The sequence below is a fragment of the Sinohyriopsis cumingii genome, chromosome 9 (assembly GCF_028554795.1).
Source record: "Sinohyriopsis cumingii isolate HCF-2022 chromosome 9, ASM2855479v2, whole genome shotgun sequence".
NCBI lineage: Eukaryota > Metazoa > Mollusca > Bivalvia > Unionida > Unionidae > Sinohyriopsis > Sinohyriopsis cumingii.
This window is the reverse complement of record NC_142969.1, coordinates 69,498,374-69,519,625: the sequence shown is the minus strand read 5'-3', so window position 1 is coordinate 69,519,625 and position 21,252 is coordinate 69,498,374. Positions and strand designations below refer to the sequence as shown.

General features: G+C 33.8%; 1 protein-coding gene across 1 annotated transcript; it reads right to left on the bottom strand.

Annotated features, from left to right (window-relative positions):
• Nucleotides 1-2,863: 2,863 nt before the first annotated feature.
• LOC149791990 (uncharacterized) lies at nucleotides 2,864-11,999 on the bottom strand. The gene is made up of 8 exons (XM_089969512.1): nucleotides 11,873-11,999; nucleotides 9,433-9,618; nucleotides 8,506-8,625; nucleotides 8,076-8,255; nucleotides 7,086-7,178; nucleotides 5,598-5,648; nucleotides 4,916-5,000; nucleotides 2,864-3,590 (listed from the first exon to the last, which is right to left on the bottom strand). The coding sequence occupies exons 1-8, from the start codon at nucleotides 11,997-11,999 to the stop codon at nucleotides 3,020-3,022; spliced, it is 1,413 nt and encodes a 470-aa protein (XP_089825638.1). The 3' UTR covers nucleotides 2,864-3,019.
• Nucleotides 12,000-21,252: the final 9,253 nt, after the last annotated feature.

Sequence of the window (21,252 nt, the reverse complement as noted above, 5' to 3'; positions counted from 1 at the left end):
GGATCAGAGAACCATAATTTAATAATGTCCCACTGTTATCAATACTCACGTTATAGCATAGCAAGGAACCGCTCAGTGTAGTGTATGAATACTGATGTCAGATGAAATCTGGTAGTGTCCTGGTTATCAAAGGGCTGTGTGCTGCTTTGAAGAATCAGAACACGAGATTAATGATGTTGGATATGTAAGAAATATTCATCATATATGTTCAATATGCCGTAAAGAACACCAATTCTAGCATGGGTACCCAGAATACTAATCGCCTGCCCATATAAAAATCGACCTAAAGCAACGTGACTTTCAGGTACAAGAATCTGCTCAACGTCACTCAAGATGCAGAGGTTGTTCCACATATAGTAGATAAAACTGTACATACAGAAGGTGGACAATTGGTGACAAAGAAACTAAAATGCAACAAGAATGGTGTTTGATAATTGGTTTTCTTAATGCCTTAAAGCATAAATTGAAATAAACGAAATATAATTTTGATAATGAATGCTTTTCTCAAAAATATTTACCTGCAATGTTTAGTCGTTATCTGTGATTCATCAGACACTAGGTTGTGTGAAGTTGCAGACACTATTTTGTGGGAAGTTGCAGACACTAGGTTGTGGGAAGTTGCAGACAATAGGTTGTGTCAAGTTGCAGACACTAGGTTGTGTCAAGTTGCAGACACTAGGTTGTGGAAAGTTGCAGACACTAGGTTGTGGGAAGTTGCAGACACTAGGTTGTGGGAAGCTGTAGACACTAGGTTGTGGGAAGTTGCAGACACTAGGTTGTGGGAAGTTGCAGACACTAGATTGTGTCAAGTTGCAGTCACTTGGTTGTGGGAAGTTGCAGACACTAGGTTGTGGGAAGTTTTGGTGTTTTGTATTGTTTATCAGCTCAAACTTTTAACAATATTCAACAGGACTGTCATGATAGTATACCCAATTTCGGAGACTGATTTATATCCGAAAATCGTGGGTCTAATTAACAAATTCCTTTCATACCTTGATGGTTTTTATTTCTTCATTCAGTACTTTGAAACACAATAATTCTTCTAAATGAGGATTTTTTTATGCAATTAGACGTTTCCAAAGTAAATTGCAATCACCGGCTGCATCAGAAACAAAATTATTAGGATCAGAAATCATATAAGGTGGTGACAGTTTGGTTAGCATAGATCGAGTCAAAATTACAAGCTGTTGTTTGTGTTCTACAGAGGTATCAGTAACTCGCATAGTTCATTTAAAAAGGGTTTACTTAAAACAATCACTTTAATTACGACATGTATATATGGGACTATGCGGCATACAGTCGTCCAATGATTAACAAACGCCCTGGCATATATTTGACCCGGTACCTATTGTTTGGCACTCAGCTAGTTGTTAAATCTGGCAGAAGCTGAATCTAACAAGAAATCATTTTATCCGAACTGAAAATTGTCCTCGTAGGTGTTTTAATTTATGCTGAAAATATTTTTTAAAACGACACCAGGTTGATTTCTTACAGTTTTGACACAGCTTAATGCCTGTCTTCAAAAGCATGCAGACTGTTTCAATAATACACAGTCATTCACAGACAAATGACATTAGTTTTGACACAAGTTTATCCAGCCAAAATTGCACATATTAATTCCTGGACTGGTTGCGAAAAATTCAGATCAACTTTGGGTCAGTCTACTTCAGCAGATTCAACAAAATGACGTCATTTGGCACTCTGCAAAAATTAAGCATCTCTGTACCATAGTTGCAAAAAATAAGCATCTCTCTGCCATGGTTGAAAAAAAATAAGCATCTCGGCTATTTAGCGATGTATCTCTCTTGTATGTATATTATTCCTACACCGACAAAATCTGGTATCACCTCTTTATGTTAAAAGCAACAAATTAGCTCAAAACATTTGGATCAATTCCTTTGTTAATTTTCATGACTTACTTAAGTTAGTCTAATAATCCCTTGGACGCAATTGTAGTTAAGCATAATTCTTTCAGAAAGTCTGTTAATATGTGTTTTTGCAAAGCGTAAAATTGCCGATGCTTATTGGAGCAGTCATGTTGTCAAATCTTTCTATTTAGATACGTGGGCACATGCACTTGTACAATTTTCGACAACTAGCCTCGAAGTAAATCGCATACACAGAGCGTTAATTTAACCTGGATAAATATTCTGGTAATTATTTTAACTTGTGCGGAAATGTGTCAAGGTGGAACTTGAAAGGAATATATTACCTTATGAAGGTAAGGGTTAGGGTTAGGGTTATTGAGAATAATATACAATATTTTACCTGCTCTTAATAATTGTGTAATTACTCCAGTTGAGCAATATCTTCCCAACACCAACCAACAATTAATCAAAACAAATAATAACTCAAATCTAAAAACCTAGAAGCAAATTATACATACCCTAGGATTGCTATCTTATTATCAAGAACGAATTTATAAATACAATAATTGATGCTTTGACCAACAACTATGCCAATAAATAATCAAAGAAATGAAAAATAGACATGAAAATGCACTTATCGTTTGTTTGAAAGTAAATTTAATTGCATTGTGAGAACGTACTCATCAATTCCTTGCTTTCATATCATCAACACATATCACTTGTTGATTTGGTACGGAGCGACCTAGCTGCAACATGGACACTTTAATTTTAATATATTTTCCTATTTTTAATAAGTGTACTTCACTAATGTATTACTATATAATGTTTCAAAGGCAAAATAAATCTCCTTTAATATATATATATATATATATATATATATATATATATATATATATATATATATATATATGTGTGTGTGTGTGTGTGTGTGTGTGTGTGTGTGTGTAGAGAGAGAGAGAGAGAGTGGGTGAGAGAGAGAGAGAGAGAGAGAGAGAGAGAGAGAAAGTGAGTCAGACAGAGAGACAAAAAAGATAGACGTTACATCATCGAATTAAGGTGTAAGCGACAAAAATAATTTCATTCAAAATATGTTGGGCTTTTGTTTTCTATGTTTCAGACTCGGATCATGCAGGCTTTAATGGTATATCCATTCACACAAAGCTTTCATAATATGGAAACACGCGATGACGCCTAACATCAAAAGTTGTGTCGTAATCTTCATATTCAACCCTGGCAAGGTTCGAATTACCATGTCGACTTTTGGTATTAGATCCCTCCATCGGAATGGCTTGCTTAAATGTGAGACTGTTCTCATATTCCTCATATACCCCAGAATCTTCAAATGCGTTTCTGTATCGTGCACCTTTTTTGGGCAATGCGTACTCAACTGCATCATTGACGGTGGAAGCAACCGATGATTCCCGACTGTTGTCATTTCCCTGCGGAATGTAGGAAGTGACGTCATTGTAATCGATTTTCCAACTAAGATACTGTCCGTTGTTACGTCGATTATTCTCGGATGCTGAAGACGTAACTAACACTGTTTTCCTTCCATTTTGTTCTGGAATAGCTGTAGAATTCGCTGGCTGGCTAAGAGATACAGAGGGGCCTGTTCTACCGATCGAGGTTGCAGTATTTGTTTGGCTGTCCAAAACGTTTGGTTCAAATTTTCTCTTTGTTGCTGTAACGATTTTATGTTTTGACTTGTTCCCCTGTTGCTTTCTGAAATAGAATGTAGTTGACATGCAATTACATTCCAATCAATACGCATTTAAACCTATTGAAGCCATATCTATTAGCCACGGCATTTCATCATCACCATTATCACCATCATTAAAATCATTATTATCGGTATCTTATGTCGGATAATTCCATACATCGCATGATGTAAACAAAAGTTACGCATAAATGTATGCGGTAGTAGACTAAAGTATATATATATATATATATATATATATATATATATATATATATATATATATATATATATATATATATATATAATACCATAGTGCTCCATGGTCGAGTGTAGGCTTTTAATCGTATCACACTATTAGGTTCCAAGTATTGCAGCGTGCAGATCTTCACACTAACGTATTTGAAATATAAACAAATCATGCAAAATGTTTACATATAGTACATTTCTTCAAGAGTTGCATCAAATTATATGTTCTAGTTAGAAATATGTTTTTACGGAACCTAATCTCGGTTGTTGTTAAGAATAATGTTCTTCCCGAATAATGATATAATGAGTTACGTTAGAGTTGTGTTGATGGAATGGATGATTTTGGAGGCAGAATTACACATTTACTTGCAGCATCCAGTCAAAACTTGAGATGAAATGGATTTATTATGGTTGCAGATATTCTCCTGTTTTAATTTCTTGACAAAATTATTCACATACAAATAAAAGCTTGACTTTATTACACATATGCTCATCCATAAGGTATGACAACAGCATAGAAAGTAACTCAACAGACGGACATATAAACGGACAATTTTTGAAGAGGTATTTTGTATGAACCTTTTCATTCAGCCTTGATGTAATTCGCCCTTTTTAATTAAATATTGTAGTATAATCTGGACAAACAAATTAAATTAAATATTGCAATATAATCTGGACAAACAAATCAGCACTTTTGAAAAAGGCTTGAATGCTGAGCAACACTTTTCAAACTAGAAAGATGGAACACTCTCAAAATCGGATTTGTTTGCGTTCTTACCTTGGATATTAGAGCTATTGGCCCTTATTAAAAAGTACATGAAATCCCCTACTTGCGTGTGGCATGAGATGAGATTATCGTTTGTTTACGCTGTATACGTTTCCTGTATAAAAAATGAACATGTCTTGTTTGTGCACGAAACTGACTCGTACACTATCGACAATGATGTATATTCGAGGTACCATTAGATATTTTCCAGAATAAACAGAAGAAGCATTAAAAATGTTTCATGCCTTTCTCAAAGAACATATGATAAATTGAGATAAAAAGACAATAGAAATAAGAAACATGTTTGCAGTAAACACAGATTTAGCATTTGCTTACCTTTTAATAAAACTTATAATGGCCACAATTATCCCACAAGCAATACCCAGGCTTACAAAAACAGCTATAAGAATGACCTTCAGATCTAGAAATAAAGATAGGCTTCAAATAGCATTGTATAAAACAGCCATTTAATCAATTTTGTTAAACGTCCAGAGAAAATGAACTCGTCCGATCTTAACTGTTTCACATTATTCCCACGCTTGTTATAGTTCCACTTAAGTCGAGTCTGAGATATAAAACAGAAAATAATATTTAAAAAAATCGTTCATCGTTAGTGCCACAGCAGTATTTTGGAATCAGTATGTTATTTTGTTAGTAGCTAGAACTTGAAGTTACGATCCTAGAAAGTGTATTTGTTCAAATATGACACGATCAGATTAAGTGCGATGAATTTCGATGAACTCTCTTTAGAACTTTACTGTTTGTATTCACTTCGTTCCACATTCGGAATGTAAATGATCTCCAAGATTTGTGATACATTTTAAAAGACAGACAGAAAAACAGACAGAATCTTAAGACGAGGTCACAAATAAAGAGGAAGAATAAGAAGATAAATAAGATAAGGTCACAGAAGAAGATGAAGAATAGAAGAAAGAAAATATTAAAATATTCACGTTGATCTTTCAATTTAACACTTTCATTGAGTGAGGTAATCGGAGTGGGGGGGGGGTCTAATCACCATTTGAGTCTTCATTATAATTATCTTCTTGACGCACTCTATATATGGGTTCTGAAAATGAAAAATAAAGCTTTTAACGTTCCTAAAACAAATATTATTCAATCCAAGTAAGAGTATATATAATTTCTTAAATGTAATGGCAGTCAATGTATACATAAGAATTCCTAATATAAATTTATGCATTAGTTCTTGTTTTATCTTTCAAGATTTTAAAGTAATTGATGGTTTCATTTTACTGGGTTTTTTTCTGTTTCTTTGTGAGTTTTTGTTATTGGTTTTTGTCATCCTTATGACGCATTCTTTTTCGTTCTACTCTTGCAAATCTTAATCAAAGGAGAAAATTTCATATATTCCGCCATCTGTCTTTAATCTTCATTCCCAATTACTTTTCAGTTATTTATTTGTGGGACTAAACAATACCGAGCAAATCAAATAACTTCTGTGTTTGTATAACTTTGAAGTCTATGTTCCTCTTATCTCAAAGGACCTCCAGACAACAGTCGATGTCACGTGAATGGTTTCAAAAGATCAGTGTTACAAAATTTTGTCTAATCACTTGAAGACCACACATCACGAAACGCTAATTATACCTTGCATACGTTTGGTTATTTTTCACACCTCTGTGATTCATTAGTAAGCCTTTTCAAACCGAATGTTAGTACTACAAGCCATGCAATACAAAGTACGACCCAAACACCTAACACAGAAATAATTCCTATCTCAAATACCTAAAACTTTCCAGGTAATTCCCTATCGTAAGAAATTAGCGAGGGTCCATTTTACGATAATGTTAATATTTCTGTTCCTGGAAATTTACTGATTCATTGGGATGAGAAAATTCCCACAATCGACAAATTATTACTAAATTGTAGCAAAGCTACAGACGGGGATGTCTCTCTCTCTCTCTCTCTCTCTCTCTCTCTCTCACACACACACACACACACACACACAAACACAAACACACACAAACATAATGGGAGTAGTAATTTGTGTTTATTTATGCTTATATCTTGCCTTTGGATTCAAATAAGAGAAATGCATATACGCTCTTATCTGTCTGATGACGTTCTTGTATGATCGCATCAGTTCATCATTTCTTTATGAGATATACTGTATTTTGTTTACTTTTGTATCGTAATCTAATGTAATTATATACACATAATAAAAATGACAATTCTTAGGAGAATGAAGTGATAAGCTGTATTTCAGGTACATCAAGGTAAGACTTTCTGAAGTACGCTAAATCTTATTTTGGCAAACACTGAAATTTATGCATCACAAATTCCTCTCTGAATAAAAATAAATGATTCCTCAGCAATCCATAATTTAAAACACTAAATAAAAGTCCTATTTTATTTGGGATTTTTCTTTCTTGTCTTTCATTTTCATATTTGTTTTCTTTTACAACGTGATTGTGATAAAGTTCATAGTGAACATAACGCCTGAGTAACACAAACTTGATAAGAAAAATGTACAGAGGTAACTCACCTCCAATACACAGCGTGGTTGGTACACGATCAGAACAGTTTGTGAATTTGACTTTGCCATCTTGTACGTAACCACATCCGTCTTTCTCTAAAGCTGAAATTTAAATTATATAAATTTCAAAACAAATAATTAAATTGTTGTTTGTGTTAGATATTGTCATCAGAAATCAAATGACAAATGTAAACGGACAGCGTATTCCCTTTAATATTTGGATTGTCTTTCCGTATTAAAGGTGCATGTTTCAGCGAAGGAGCATTATAGCGATTGTTAACATCACGAACGCTCCGTTTGTTGTTATCTCTGGCAAGTTCAATTGTTACAGGTGACAGTTGAAGGTGATGTCGCATGCAAAGTTAGATGCGTTGCCAGCAAATGAAATATTTTGTGAAATTTACTGATTATGACTGTAATTGTCTCTGATTGCGGCATTTAATGTCAATCTTGTATCTGTATTTCTTTTAGATGATAGCATTTACTGTGATAATATAAACGTAATTGTCTCAGATTGTAGCATTTACTGTCGATATTGTAAACGTAATTGTCTCAGACTATAGCATTTACTGTCGATATTATAAACGTAATTGTCTCAGATTATAGTATTTACTGTCGATATTGTAAACGTAATTGTCTCAGATTATAGTATTTACTGTCGATATTGTAAACATAATTGTCTCAGATTATAGTATTTACTGTCGATATTGTAAACGTAATTGTCTCAGAGTATAGCATTTACTGTCGATATTATAAACGTAATTGTCTCAGATTATAGTATTTACTGTCGATATTATAAACGTAATTGTCTCAAAGTATAGCATTTACTGTCGATATTATAAACGTAATTGTCTCTGATTATTGTATGTACTGTCGATATTGTAAACAGGTCTCATATTATAGCATTTACTGTTGATATTATAAACGTAATTGTCTCATATTATAGCATTTACTGTCGATATTCTAAACGTAATTGTCTCAGACAGGAGACAACATTACCATGATCCGGCTGAAAAGTCAGCTTCCGGACATCAAACACCCAATACCAAGCTCCCCGTACCATATACGTCTCTGCTTCAGGCTTCGCCATGTTGGAAATCTGATTGTGTTGAAGACGGCATTGTTCCTGGGCGCCAATCCAAGAGTAAAGGTTGCTCGGATACAGTTCTGCTGTCGGAGCTTTTGAAATACAATTAATCAGTTACACAATCAATCGTAATAACAATAATAATAATAATAAGAAGAAGAAGAAGAAGAAGTAAAGAAGATGATGATGATGATGATGATGATGATGATGATGAAAAAAACCAGAGTATGAAAGAAGGAAGGAAAGATGTAACAGGATTCAAAAAAGAAAAATATTAACTAAGAGATAGACTAGTAAACGAATACTACTTAATTACAAAAAAAAGGACTTGTAATTCCTTACGATTTCCACAAAGAAATCTATTCAGAGCAGAACAGCTGTCAAATCGATATAGAAATTCCCCGTCCATATTCGACACAGCCACACATTTGAATATGTTCTGCAATGTTTCTTGGAGAGAACCTGAAAAAGTAAGAGAGATAAATGCATGATATCAAGCATCATGGGAGTGAAAATAAAAGTCATGACGAGAAGCCGCTCTGTTAGGATAAATGTCATAGTGCAAAGGAAATTTTCAGCACCCGAAGTTATTATTTGTTTTGTTTGTTAAATGATACCCATCGAATTATCGTTTTGACGTCTTATTTGTTATGACTGTTTTGCAAAACAATATCGCACATAATTACTTTGTATATCTCAATTAAACGCTACAATCAACAATCAAGGACATACTTAATATCTGAATGTGCACTTGTATTCGTTATTGCAAAACAGAGTCAAGCTCACATAACAGCATTCAAAGCGGAGTCAGAAATCACATTTTCGATGGACAGTGCAGTCACAGCCAATGTTTTGAACACAATCACTATTAGTGTCTCAAACTAATGTCATAAGTATATTGTATGGTGTATTGTGTATAAGAGTACGATATACAAAGTAATTATATGTTGTCTCAAAATAATGTTATCAGTATATTTTATGGTGTGTGTGAGTGTGTGTATATATATATATATATATATATATATATATATATATGAAACACTTCTTTTCAGCACCTGATAAATTTCTACGTCTTCCCTCCCTAAATCGAAACTGAAAAATTACAACAACAAAAACTGAAAACCACGACAAAAAAAGAAGAGTAATAAAATTTACAAACAATGAAAATTACTTTTATGTTCTTTCAAGTCATCCAATGTGCGATGAATGAATGTTATCATTATAACCATTTTATTTGTTATATTCAGTCTTTCTTTCCTATGTACTTACTAACAGCTTGTGTCTTATTTACATAGGACACATCTAACCAGATTGGTGTATTGTTGTATCCCTCTGGCAACGGTTCTGCCGTGAGATCCAAAGAAGCATTCGGTAACCGGACGTTTCTCGTAAGACATTCCTCCCATGCCTGATCCCAGCTTATCCCGGTAAACTCCGATACAGTAATATTTATCCCTGCGTATTAAAGTTAGTAGTTATTGGCATTGTTTCTAGTTTGTGTCGGCAGCTAATTTACAAAAGAATGTACAGGTTTTCATGTGTAACAAATTTAAATGACTTGTCAATTGTATGTCAAAGAAACGGAACAGGATATAACTCTTTTGTCGAACATATATATATATATATATATATATATATATATATATATATATATATATATATATATATATATATATGTATAGTATGTAAGCTGTATCACTGATATACCACGTGATGTATAAATATTTCATTCAAAGGAAACTAGGCTTACCCGAGTTTCCTTTTAATGAATTTTTTTATTATATACAACGAGTGGTATATCAGTAATAGAGCGTACACAATATATATATATATATATATATATATATATATATATATATATATATATAGCGTACATACTATAGGCCTACATATATTTTATTTATACCACATCAAAGTTTTCATTTTATATGGGAGATAAAACTGACGGCCAGAAACAGTGCACTTTAGGGGAGTGAACTCTTCCAACCCTCGCATTTATGTACACTCAAAAAAGTTCCGTAGTGATTCATAATTTCCTGCACACTTCAGTCATATTAATTGCTATATGTTTCCTTAGCATTATTAAATTAAATCAAAATACAAGGCTGATAGTTAACATTCATTTTTTTTTAATAATGTGCGTGCAAACATTGAATTTGTAGCGTTCGTTGTCATGAACAATAACAGGGGCCATTTTCATCTATAGCAACATTACGATTTGAGCCAGAAACATCAAAGTAATGAAGAACAAGAGGTAATTAAATAATTTAACCATAACTGCATTTTATTGATATCGTTTCTGTCCATATTTCCTATTCCTACTGACTGTCAGTGTCACTTTCAATAATTACCCTACGTTTCCGCTGTGTGGGCTCTGTTTAAGTATTCGCCTGTTGAAAGAAAGTTGGCCCAGTTAGGGATCTCGTTAACATTTTGCAGCAGGTTCATAAAAAAACATATTTTGTACGGTGATGTTTGAGCCATAGAATGGGTTGCTGATAATTTGATTCTTTTGAATATTACACGTTTTGGAATGTGATATACTACAGTCTTCTGCTTTGGTGTTTGAAATTTCTTTGTTGTGGGGGTGGGGGTTGACAGTATAATTACTTGGGTGGCCGATGTTGCTCAAATATTTGGAGTACGTCTGTTGTTGTTTGTCACTAACGTTTGAGTAGCTGTTTATAGACTGTACATTATGTGGCCTGAAGTCTCCATGATATCAGTTGGGGGAATGTTTTTGTCTCTTAACTTCTGAATTAGGCACTTTCGGCTACTAGTGTTTGTTAATTTCTTTCTTTCTGTAATATTTGCCTTTTCTTTAATTTTTTTTTCATGATTCATCCAAGTGTGTTAATTCCAACGACTTGTTTCCTAAACTGTTTTGGGTTTGTCAGTGAGATTGGAATAGTGGTGGGCACAATATAGAAAGGATCTTCACGTTGACAAAAGTCTACTGGTCTTAGTTCAGCATACCGTTTGTAGATAGCAAGTGGATCTCTCTCTTTGTTGTTTTTGTTTTCATACGTCTTAGGATTAATATCCCTGATGTCCTTGACATTGTCTCCTGTTCTTGTTTTTATCTGCCTATCACTGAGTTCAAGATACTTGAGGCCATTCACATCTTTCTTTAGTGTAACATTCTCCCATTTCAGATCGTAATGTTCAGTCACAACCCTCAAACCAAAATGTACCGAGTTGTTAGACCACATTTTGTTAACAATGGCTTCATGTGTTTCCATCCCTGTTAGTTGTTCGCTATACAAGGCATTTATTTCTTCGTCTGTGATCGGGTCACTCCAATTGGGTTTATTTCCTTTTCCTTTAGATTTTAAATCTTTTTGCTTAGCCCGAAGAGCTTCCCTTGTTAAAACCAAATTTGTGTGTTCCTCTCATGACTGTGCTTGTATATTTCTTGATTTTGAGGTGGCGATCAATGGAGCCGGTTTATATTTCTTAAGCTGTTCGGTTCAAACTCAGACCCATCTTTTCTCCTAACACAGTATAAAACCAGCCAGATACTGATCCAGTTCAGATCGGGGCATCTTGTGTAAATTTCTGAATTCATTTTTTGACTGCGAGAATTATGTCACTAGCCTTACATCAAAAAGTGTATTTTTTAAAGTGTTTGCATCCTGCTTACTTTCTATAAATTTCAGTATATCATCAGGCTCAGGGTGTACAAATCTGTGTTCCCTAACAAGCTCACATTTGGACACCGAATGATGATTTTCATTTACAAATGTCTCATCCTTGTCTCTGTCAAACTCTCCAATTAACTCAAAGTTTAGTAGAATAAATGTTGCTTCGTCATTTTGCTCCTTATCTGATGTCATTGTTTTCTTTTTTCCCAGAGTTGCAGTGTTTGATTTTTGCCAGAGGGAAAGACTGGAAACAGCAGTGTTGACAGAGATGACAGCAGACGACACAGGGTGGAGCTCAATAATATTTATTTCCTGGATTGAGTATGTTTTTTTTTGTTTTTTTAAATAAAAATGTTAGTTTCTATAAAAAAAATTTTTACATGAAAATCATTTTCTTGTTATTTTCTCCTTTTCAAATGTAATATTCCAAAAAATTCATATCCATGTATAGAGAGTATAATAGCTATAAAAACATGTTCATTATGCGTATTCATACGCCAAGGGCAAATCACAATTTGATACAGCAGCACTATTGGTATATCAAGTTACTTTATAGCAACACTTCAAAGGCCATGTTATTTTTAATATATATATATATATATATATATATATATATATATATATATATATATATATATATATATATATATATATATATATATATATATATATATATATATATTGCATGCTTAAGATTAATCAATGGTTATTATATCAGTGTAGCATTTTTATAAGAGTCGATACAAACAAAACGTTATTAAACACGCAAAAGCATAATGGACATAAATAAAGTTAACTGAGTAACGAATACTTTTAGACATTTTGGAGAATTTTGTCGAATCATGGCCTTGCCACATCAAGAGCTATTTACCGGAAAATAAGGCTTTATCGCCTTACAACAAGCATTTGAATTGTAGCAATATTGCTTCTGAACAGAAACTGTGATTTAAAAGAATAAAATAATTTTATCAGAGTTGAGCTTGGCAATCATACGTAAAGAGAAGCAGAGTAAAACCTGTTTTATAAACAGCAAGTCTGTACATGTTAAACGTTTGTCGGTTCATCGCTTGATAATTTATAATTAAGGTGTGATTTATCAGTTACTGTTGTACAAACAACCAGAACTAATTTCTTTTCAGAAGCCATTGTTCTCATACACCATGCATGCATGGACATCTAGTCACAGTGGACACCTATTTAGAGTGGACAGATGCTAATGGAAATAAAACTTTAAGAACGAGCTTCTAATGGACAATTATACTAGGAATGGCAGATGCCCATATTAGTATCATTTCTCATTGCCTTGAAAACGAATATGTTTTTATTCTTGCTCTATTTCCAATATCTCTCTCTCTCTCTCTCTCTCTCTCTCTCTCTCCATATACCTGCGCAAATATTAACTAATCGTAAGATCTGTCAACTTCAGTAAGTAAAAAGTTAAATATAAATTGCAATATTTCTATAGATGTAAACATTAATCTTTAATCTGTACTCTTCTTGAGCCATATTGAATCTAATCTGCACTCTTGAGTCATCTGTGCAATACGTGCTCTTCTTGAGTCATATGTGTGTAATACGTACTCTTCTTGAGTCACCTGCGTGTAATACGTACTCTTCTTGAGTCATATGTGTGTAATAAGTGCTCTTCTTGAGTCATTTGTGTGTAATACGTGCTCTTCTTGAGTCATCTGTGTGTAATACGTGCTCGTCTTGAGTCATCTGTGTGTATTACGTGCTCTTCTTGAGTCATCTGTGTATAATACGTGCACTTCTTGAGTTATCTGTGTGTAATACGTACTCTTCTTGATTCGTATGTGTGTAATCTGTACTCCTCTTGAGTCATGTGTGTAATCTGTACTATTATCGAGTGATCTGCATAAAATATATACTCTTCTTGAGCCATCTATGTCTAATCTGTATCCTTCTTCACTCATCTGTCTCTAATCTGTTCTCTTCTTCAATCATCTGTTTGTAATATGTACACTTCTTGAGTCATATGTGTGTAATTTGTACTCCTCTTAAGTCGTTTGAGTCTAATCTGTACTCTTCTTGAGCCATCTATGTGTAACCTGTACTTTCCTTGAGTCATATGTGAGTAATCTGTATTGTTCTTGAGTCATCTCTGTGCAAGCTAAACTCTTCTTGAATCATTTGTGTGCAAGCTAAACTCTTCTTGAGTCATCTATGTCTAATCTGTACTTTTCTTGAGTCATCTGTGTGGAATCTACACTCTTCTTGAATCATTTGTGTGTAATTTTGCTCTTCCTGAGTCTTCTGTGTGTAATTTGTTCTCCTCTTGAGTCATCTGTGTGTAACCAGTGCTCTCAGCGATATGTGTTTAATCCCTACTCTCATTGTGTCATCTTTGTCTGTTATGTACTATTCTTGAGTCAACTGTGTGTAATCTTTACTCCTCTTGAGTCATTTGTGACTAATATGTACTCTTCTGGAGTCAGCTGTGTGTAATCTGTACTCTTAATGATTTATAGGTGTTTTTCTGTCATCTTCTTGAGTCATCTGTGTACAAGCTAAACTCTTGAGTAATCTGTGTCTAATCTGCACTCTTTTTTGAGTCGTCTCTTTCTAATTTGTACTCTTCTAAAGTCATCGGTGTGTTTTATGTACTCTTCTAGAGCCACCCGATATTAGTATCCACTCTTCTTGATTCAAGTATATGTAACATGTGCTCTTCCTCATGCATTCACTTGTCTGTAATGTGTACTCTTCTTGAGTCATTTGTGTGTAATGTGTACTCTTCTTGAGTCATCTGTGTGTAATGTGTACTCTTCTTGAGTCATCTGTGTGTAATGTGTACTCTTCTTGAGTCATCTGTGTGTAATGTGTACTCTTCTTGAGTCATCTGTGTGTAATGTGTACTCTTCTTGCGTCATCTGTGTGTAATGTGTACTCTTCTTGAGTCATCTGTGTGTAATGTGTACTCTTCTTGTGTCATCTGTGTGTAATGTGTACTCTTCTTGTGTCATCTGTGTGTAATGTGTACTCTTCTTGAGCCATCTGTGTGTAATGTGTACTCTTCTTGAGTCATCTGTGTGTAATGTGTACTCTTCTTGAGTCATCTGTATGTAATGTGTACTCTTCTTGAGTCATCTGTGTGTAATATTTTCTTTTCTTGAGTCATATGTTTGTAATGTGTACTCTTCTTGAGTCATCTGTGTGTAATATTTTCTTTTCTTGAGTCATATGTTTGTAATGTGTACTCTTCTTGAGTCATCTGTGTGTAATATTTTCTTTTCTTGAGTCATATGTTTGTAATGTGTGCTCTTCTTGAGTCATCTGTGTGTAGTATTTTCTTTTCTTGAGTCATATGTTTGTAATGTGTACTCTTCTTGGGTCATCGCTTTGTAATATGTATTCTTCTTGAGTCATCTGTGTGTAATATGTACTCTTCTTGAGTCATCTGTGTGTAGTATATACTCTTAAAGAGTCATCTGTGTCGAATTTGTATTCTGCTTGAGTCATCAGTATGTAATATGTACTCTTCTTGAGTCATTTTTTGTAATGTATACTCTTGTTGAGTCATTTGTCTAATTTGTACTCTACTTGAGTCATCTGTATGTAATCTGTACTCTTGAGTCATCTCAATGTAATATGTACTCTTCTTGAGTTATTGCTGCGTTATATGTACTCTTATTGAGTCATATGTGTGTAATGTGTACTGTTCTTGAGGTATATGTGTGTAACATGTACCTTTCTTTGGTCATATGTGTGTAATATGTAATCTTCTACTACATCTGTGTTGTCTGTATTTTTTGTCTATACCCTTGTGTCATAATTGTATTATCTGTAACCTTATCGAGTACTTTGTTATTTATGATCATCTTCAACATTCTATGTGTTATCTACAATCCTCTTGAGTCATCCGAGTAATCTGTGATTTTCTTCTGCATCTTTGTTTTATCTGTAATCTTCTGCATCTGTGTGTAATCTGTAATCTTCTGCATCTGTGTGTTGTTTGTAATCTTCTTCAGTAACCTCTTTTTATCTGCAATCTTTTTCAGTCAGAGCTATGCATTCTGTACGCTTCCTGAATGATCTATGTAGTCTGTACTCTTCTTTAGTCATCTATGTAGTCTGCACTCTTCTTTAGTCATCTATGTAGTCTGTACTCTTCTTTAGTCATCTGTGTAGTCTGTACTCTTCTAGAGTAATATGTGCGTAATCTTTAATATTCTTGTCATTATGTGTAAGCTGTGCTATTATTGAGTCATCTGTGTGTAATCTTTACTATTCTTGAGTCATCTAAGTGTCGTCTGTACCCAAATTTTGTCATCTGTGTGTACTATGCACTCTTGTTGAGTCATACAGTAATATGTAATTTTCTTGTATCATCTCCGACCTAGAGTTGTCTTTATGTTCTTTTCATTTTACAAGTACTTCCATTTACCCTATTAGTCTTCAAGATCAACACTCTTCTTGATAACAAAAAAACAAGGAATGATCCCCTCCCGTTTATCAATGACTGGATCAATCAAAATTACTTGCCTGACTTAACAAATCTTATAAGCAAAGTCAGAAGGTAATCTTTTTGAAAAACTGTCTTTTGAACTTCTATTTCATGGTTTGTACAATGATGTAAAATTTGCCGTAAATTAACACTAAAAAGGAAGGGTCCACACTCGACGTGCTTTAAAAAAACAGTAAAAACAAAAGGATCCAATCTCTACTTGCTTGTAAAATAACACTAAAATATAGGATACACTCGCTAGTTGTAAAATAACATTAAAATATAGGGTCCCCTCGCTAGTTGTAAAATAACACTAAAATATAGGGTCCACTCGCTGGTTGTAAAATAACATTAAAATATAGGGTCCCCTCGCTAGCTGTAAAATAACAATGAAATATAGGGTCCACCCGCTGGTTGTAAAATAACACTAAAATATAGGGTCCACTCGCTAGTTGTAAAATAACACTAAAATATAGGGTCCACTCGCTAGATGTAAAGTAACACTAAACTATAGGGTCCACTCGCTGGTTGTAAAATAACACTAAAATATAGGGTCAATTCGCTAGTTGCTGTGAATTAATAGTAAAAAAAAATAAAGGATCCACTTGCTAGTTTATGTAAAAAAAAAAAAAGTGTGTGTCCACTCGGTTGATGTCACTTGGTCTAAACTAATAATCTTGAATAATCAGCGAAATGATCTCTCTCTCTCTCTCTCTCACACACACACACACACACACACACACACACACACACACACACGCACACACATACACACACATGTACCCGCATGCCCATGCACACACATACACAAATAATCATTCAATACACAGTATGCATACACATATACATGCAAGCTGAATGATATATGACTGGAGACAGCCATAAAAACTCATCAAATCCAAATTAATCAATAATGCAAGTGCACTGAGACTCTGATATGCAGCATTTTAAATAAGTTGAAATCTTTATTGTTGTTTGGTTGCTATAAGTATTTTGAAAATCAATATTTGGTCAAAAGCAATTACTCTAATACCATAGTTTACCATTGGAGCTGTGATAGAAGTCCTGTACCTTCCACAGCAATACAGACCTCTTGAATTGTAATATACTACTGGAGTTATGATTTTATATTATAACATCACATAATAAATGCGTCTTGAATTGTAATATAATACTGGAGTTATGATATTATAGTATAACGTCACAACAGTACAAACCACTTGAATGGAATAAACTATTGGGGTTATGATATTATATTATAACATCACACCCATACAGTCCTCTTGAATTGTAATATACTATAGGAACTATGATATGTATATTAGAACACAAACAACAATACAGGCCTCTTGAATTGTAAAATACTAAAGAGAACTATGATATGTATATTATAACAATACAGGCCTCTTGAATTGTAATACACTGTAGAGAACTATGATATGTATATTTTAACTATACTGGCCTCTTGAATCGTAAAATACTATAGAGAACTATGATATGTATATTATTGTGAGGTGTTGAATTTTGAATTGCATGTGGACAAAACTGTGCAATCGCGGTAGCTTGTTTGGAAGCAGAAAGGTTGATAAATGTATAATATCTCTCTAATGGAAAAGGATAATGACCAACACTTTATGTTGGAGAAATAACATGAGTATTTCTTGTCAGATTTCAGCCCAAAAACCAACCAATCAAGCTCTGTGAAATAAACGTTCAATGAAAGACTGAAGTTGGGTTGTGGGGGAGACTGATTTTTGGTTTAGAAGGGAGAAAGAGACTGATTTTTGGTTGGGGGAAAAAGAGACTGAATTTTGGTTGGGGGGAGAAAAAGACTGAATTTTGGTTTAGAGGGGAGAAAGAGACTGATTTTTGGTTGGGGGAAAAAGAGACTGAATTTTGGTTGGGGGGAGAAAGAGACTGAATTTTGGTTTAGAGGGGGGAAGAGAATGAATTTTGGTGGGGGTGAAGAGACTGAATTTTGGTTTAGGGGGAAGAGACAGCAATGCTAATTGCAATTATTGCTGTTCCTATATTCTACTAGAGTCACGAACACTTACCTCTTATAGCATGAAGTTTCCAACAGCACACAAATAGAAATAAAATGAAATGCTGAATTCGGTGTCCAATATGGCAGTTTTTATACATTATGTATCCCTTAAAATGGATAGGCACCTCAATCTTGATAGGTAAATCCAAACGTTATTTAACATATCCGTTTCCGAAAAGATAGTGCACTCTTTGGAACAGTGATGTAAATACACCATGTACAACCTAATTCTCTTGGCACATAGTATTTATTTTAATCCGGTTATTTTTGTATATATGTTTAATTAATTATCAGTTCTAAATGTAGACGTACTCTAGAACCATACAATGTACAAGAGAATTTGTGCAATTTGTACACTGAATAATACATGTACAATACGATATCCAACAACGATCACCTCCCTTAAAGAACAACATATTGTATTCGGTAAGTGTTCATTTCTTTTCCTTTCCTCAACTCATGTAATTGCGCAACAGCTATATCCGTTTCCCACTCCAAATTTCTTTAACATTCAATATAATTTTTTTTAAAATCATGTCAGAACTCACTCCTCCAGTCAGAATTTAGTGTTGTATTGTTCAAGTCAAAACGAATTATTCAAGTCAAAGTATATTATATCAGTCAAAATGTATTATTCCTGCCAAGGTATACTATTCAAGTCAAAATGTATTATTTCAGTCGGTGGTCGATTAATAGAAGTAAACAAGCGTGTTGACCAACGTTTTTCATAAACACATTTCAAGCAGTATTATTTTTAAGTATATGCATATCAGTCTTGTGATATTAGGAATTCTTGCTTAAGTTAGTTTTATAATTTAAGTGCTGGGAGGGGGGATTCTTGTTTACACAGTGTTTCCGGTATAAGGAATATGATAAAACATGGACCACTGTTTAAAATGTAAATTTTAAAAAATCTGTATGGCGATTGTGTGTGTCCGCGCGCGTGTGTGTGTGTGTGTGTGTGTGTGTGTGTGTTATTAATTTAACTTTGCAAGCTGCCAACATTAGATTAGAGATGGTTGTACCCAGTGGATATCGATTGAAAGGCGCGAGTCATAAGATAAACAAGTCATTAACTTCGAAGAACACGTACATTCAGTGAAAATTACATTTCTCATCCCTACCGGAAAAAAATTCCTTTATATCGAAGCCCAGTTACAGGTACTATACAGTGATATATACAGCCTCATGGTATCTAAGCTATCCCTTCAGTCCATGGAATTTACATTGCGGGGGGGGGGGGGGGGGCGACTTGTTTATGTTAACTGGAAACATTTAGCTGATATGGTCCTTGTCTCTTGTTTAACGGTAAAATCATTAACACCTTAGTTATTTTACATTATTCGCATAATGTATTAAAACCAGAATAAAAAAACGGAAGAAGAAAAAAGAAAAAAATAATGATCTTGTTATCATGAGGGTTTTCTCGATTATAGCAATTGAGCTTAGAGGATCTATAAGTAAATATATATACCTTGTCAACTCTTCGAAAAACGAGAAGAAAAAAATTACCAAAAAAATTACATTGGTAAATCTATGGATGAAGTCAATGATACAATTTTGGATTTTAAATAAATCAAGTTGGCAAATTCCAATAATAATTCAAAGATTATTCTTTATCTTTTTTTTTTTTTTTTTTTTTTGCAAATAATACGGACTGAAGGGCATATCCTTCTTATTGTGACGCACATGTAGAAATTGACAGTTGTGTTGACATTTTCTTTTAAACAAGAAATCTGTATGTGTGACCAAACAAATAGTTCATTATAGATACATTTCGTGTACATATGTTTGCACCTTTGCGTCAGACATTCAATGAACAATCTGACATTCAAACAGTTTCACTCTTTTTTGGGAATATAAGGACACGTTTCAATGACAAAGAGACGGTTTCCAAAGTTCTACATTGGATCAAACCTAGAAACCTTCAGTAACATTTACTGATATGCACGACGATATAATGTGTTTCTATTTTAAGCATGTCCCACCCTCTCTGTTGAGACTGTGTAATCTAAAACATAAAAATAACAAAGAAAGAACGTAAGAAAGTAGACAAATTTCAGCAGGAATGAATAAAGGTTTGACACAATGACAGTATGTAGCAGCCATAAAAAAGAAATGAAAAAGAAAAACAAAATCCGGAAAAATATTAAACTTACGCCAAAGGCAGTTCAATAAATATAATATAATCAGGGTCCAACGGGGATAAAAGGAAACTGACGGATGCAAAAAAATAAATAAATATTAGGTAAAAGAGATAAATTAACTATAATCCAGTTTTTACTCCCAACCTGAATCCCACCACTAAAATTCTTGAAATTGAGATGCCACTGATGGTATTCATTCTTTGAGAATAGAATATGATATCGAGACAGGAATAGGATATGATACTGAGACAGGAATAGGATATTATACTGAGACAGGAATAGATTATGATACTGAGACAGAAATGGAATATGTTGTTGAGATAGGAATGGAATATGATATTGAGACAGGAATGGAATATGTTATTGAGACAGGAATGGACTATGTTATTGAGACAGGAATGGACTATGTTATTGAGGCAGGAATGGAATATGATATTGAGACAGGAATGGAATATGATATTGAGACAGGAATGGAATATGATATTGAGACTGGTACATACACTATTACAACTCTAATGTCATAATCTAACAAATAACTATTTTTCTAAAATTCAACAAGTAATTTATTTCCCTACAATACAAAGTGAAAATTCAAAAAGAACTTACAGTGTTGTCTATTAAATATCAAATAGTCCAAACGTTGTATCTTCAATCCTTATGAGTAAAGTCATGATTAAAATTCCAGTGGTTTTCCCATAAAAGTGAATTCTAATTTGAATAAATAACAACCCAAGCGACAAAGAACGTCTGGCATAAACTGCCAAAGCAATTATGATCACTGTCCAT

Coding starts and splice junctions, on each gene's coding strand:
- LOC149791990 (XM_089969512.1), bottom strand. CDS start 11,999: ATGACATCAGATAAGGAGCAAAATGACGAAGCAACATTTATTCTACTA. Junction 8,626..9,432: donor AAATAAGACACAAGCTGTTA/GTAAGTACATAG, acceptor TTACTTTTTCAG/GTTCTCTCCAAGAAACATTG. Junction 7,179..8,075: donor GACTTTTCAGCCGGATCATG/GTAATGTTGTCT, acceptor TTTAAATTTCAG/CTTTAGAGAAAGACGGATGT.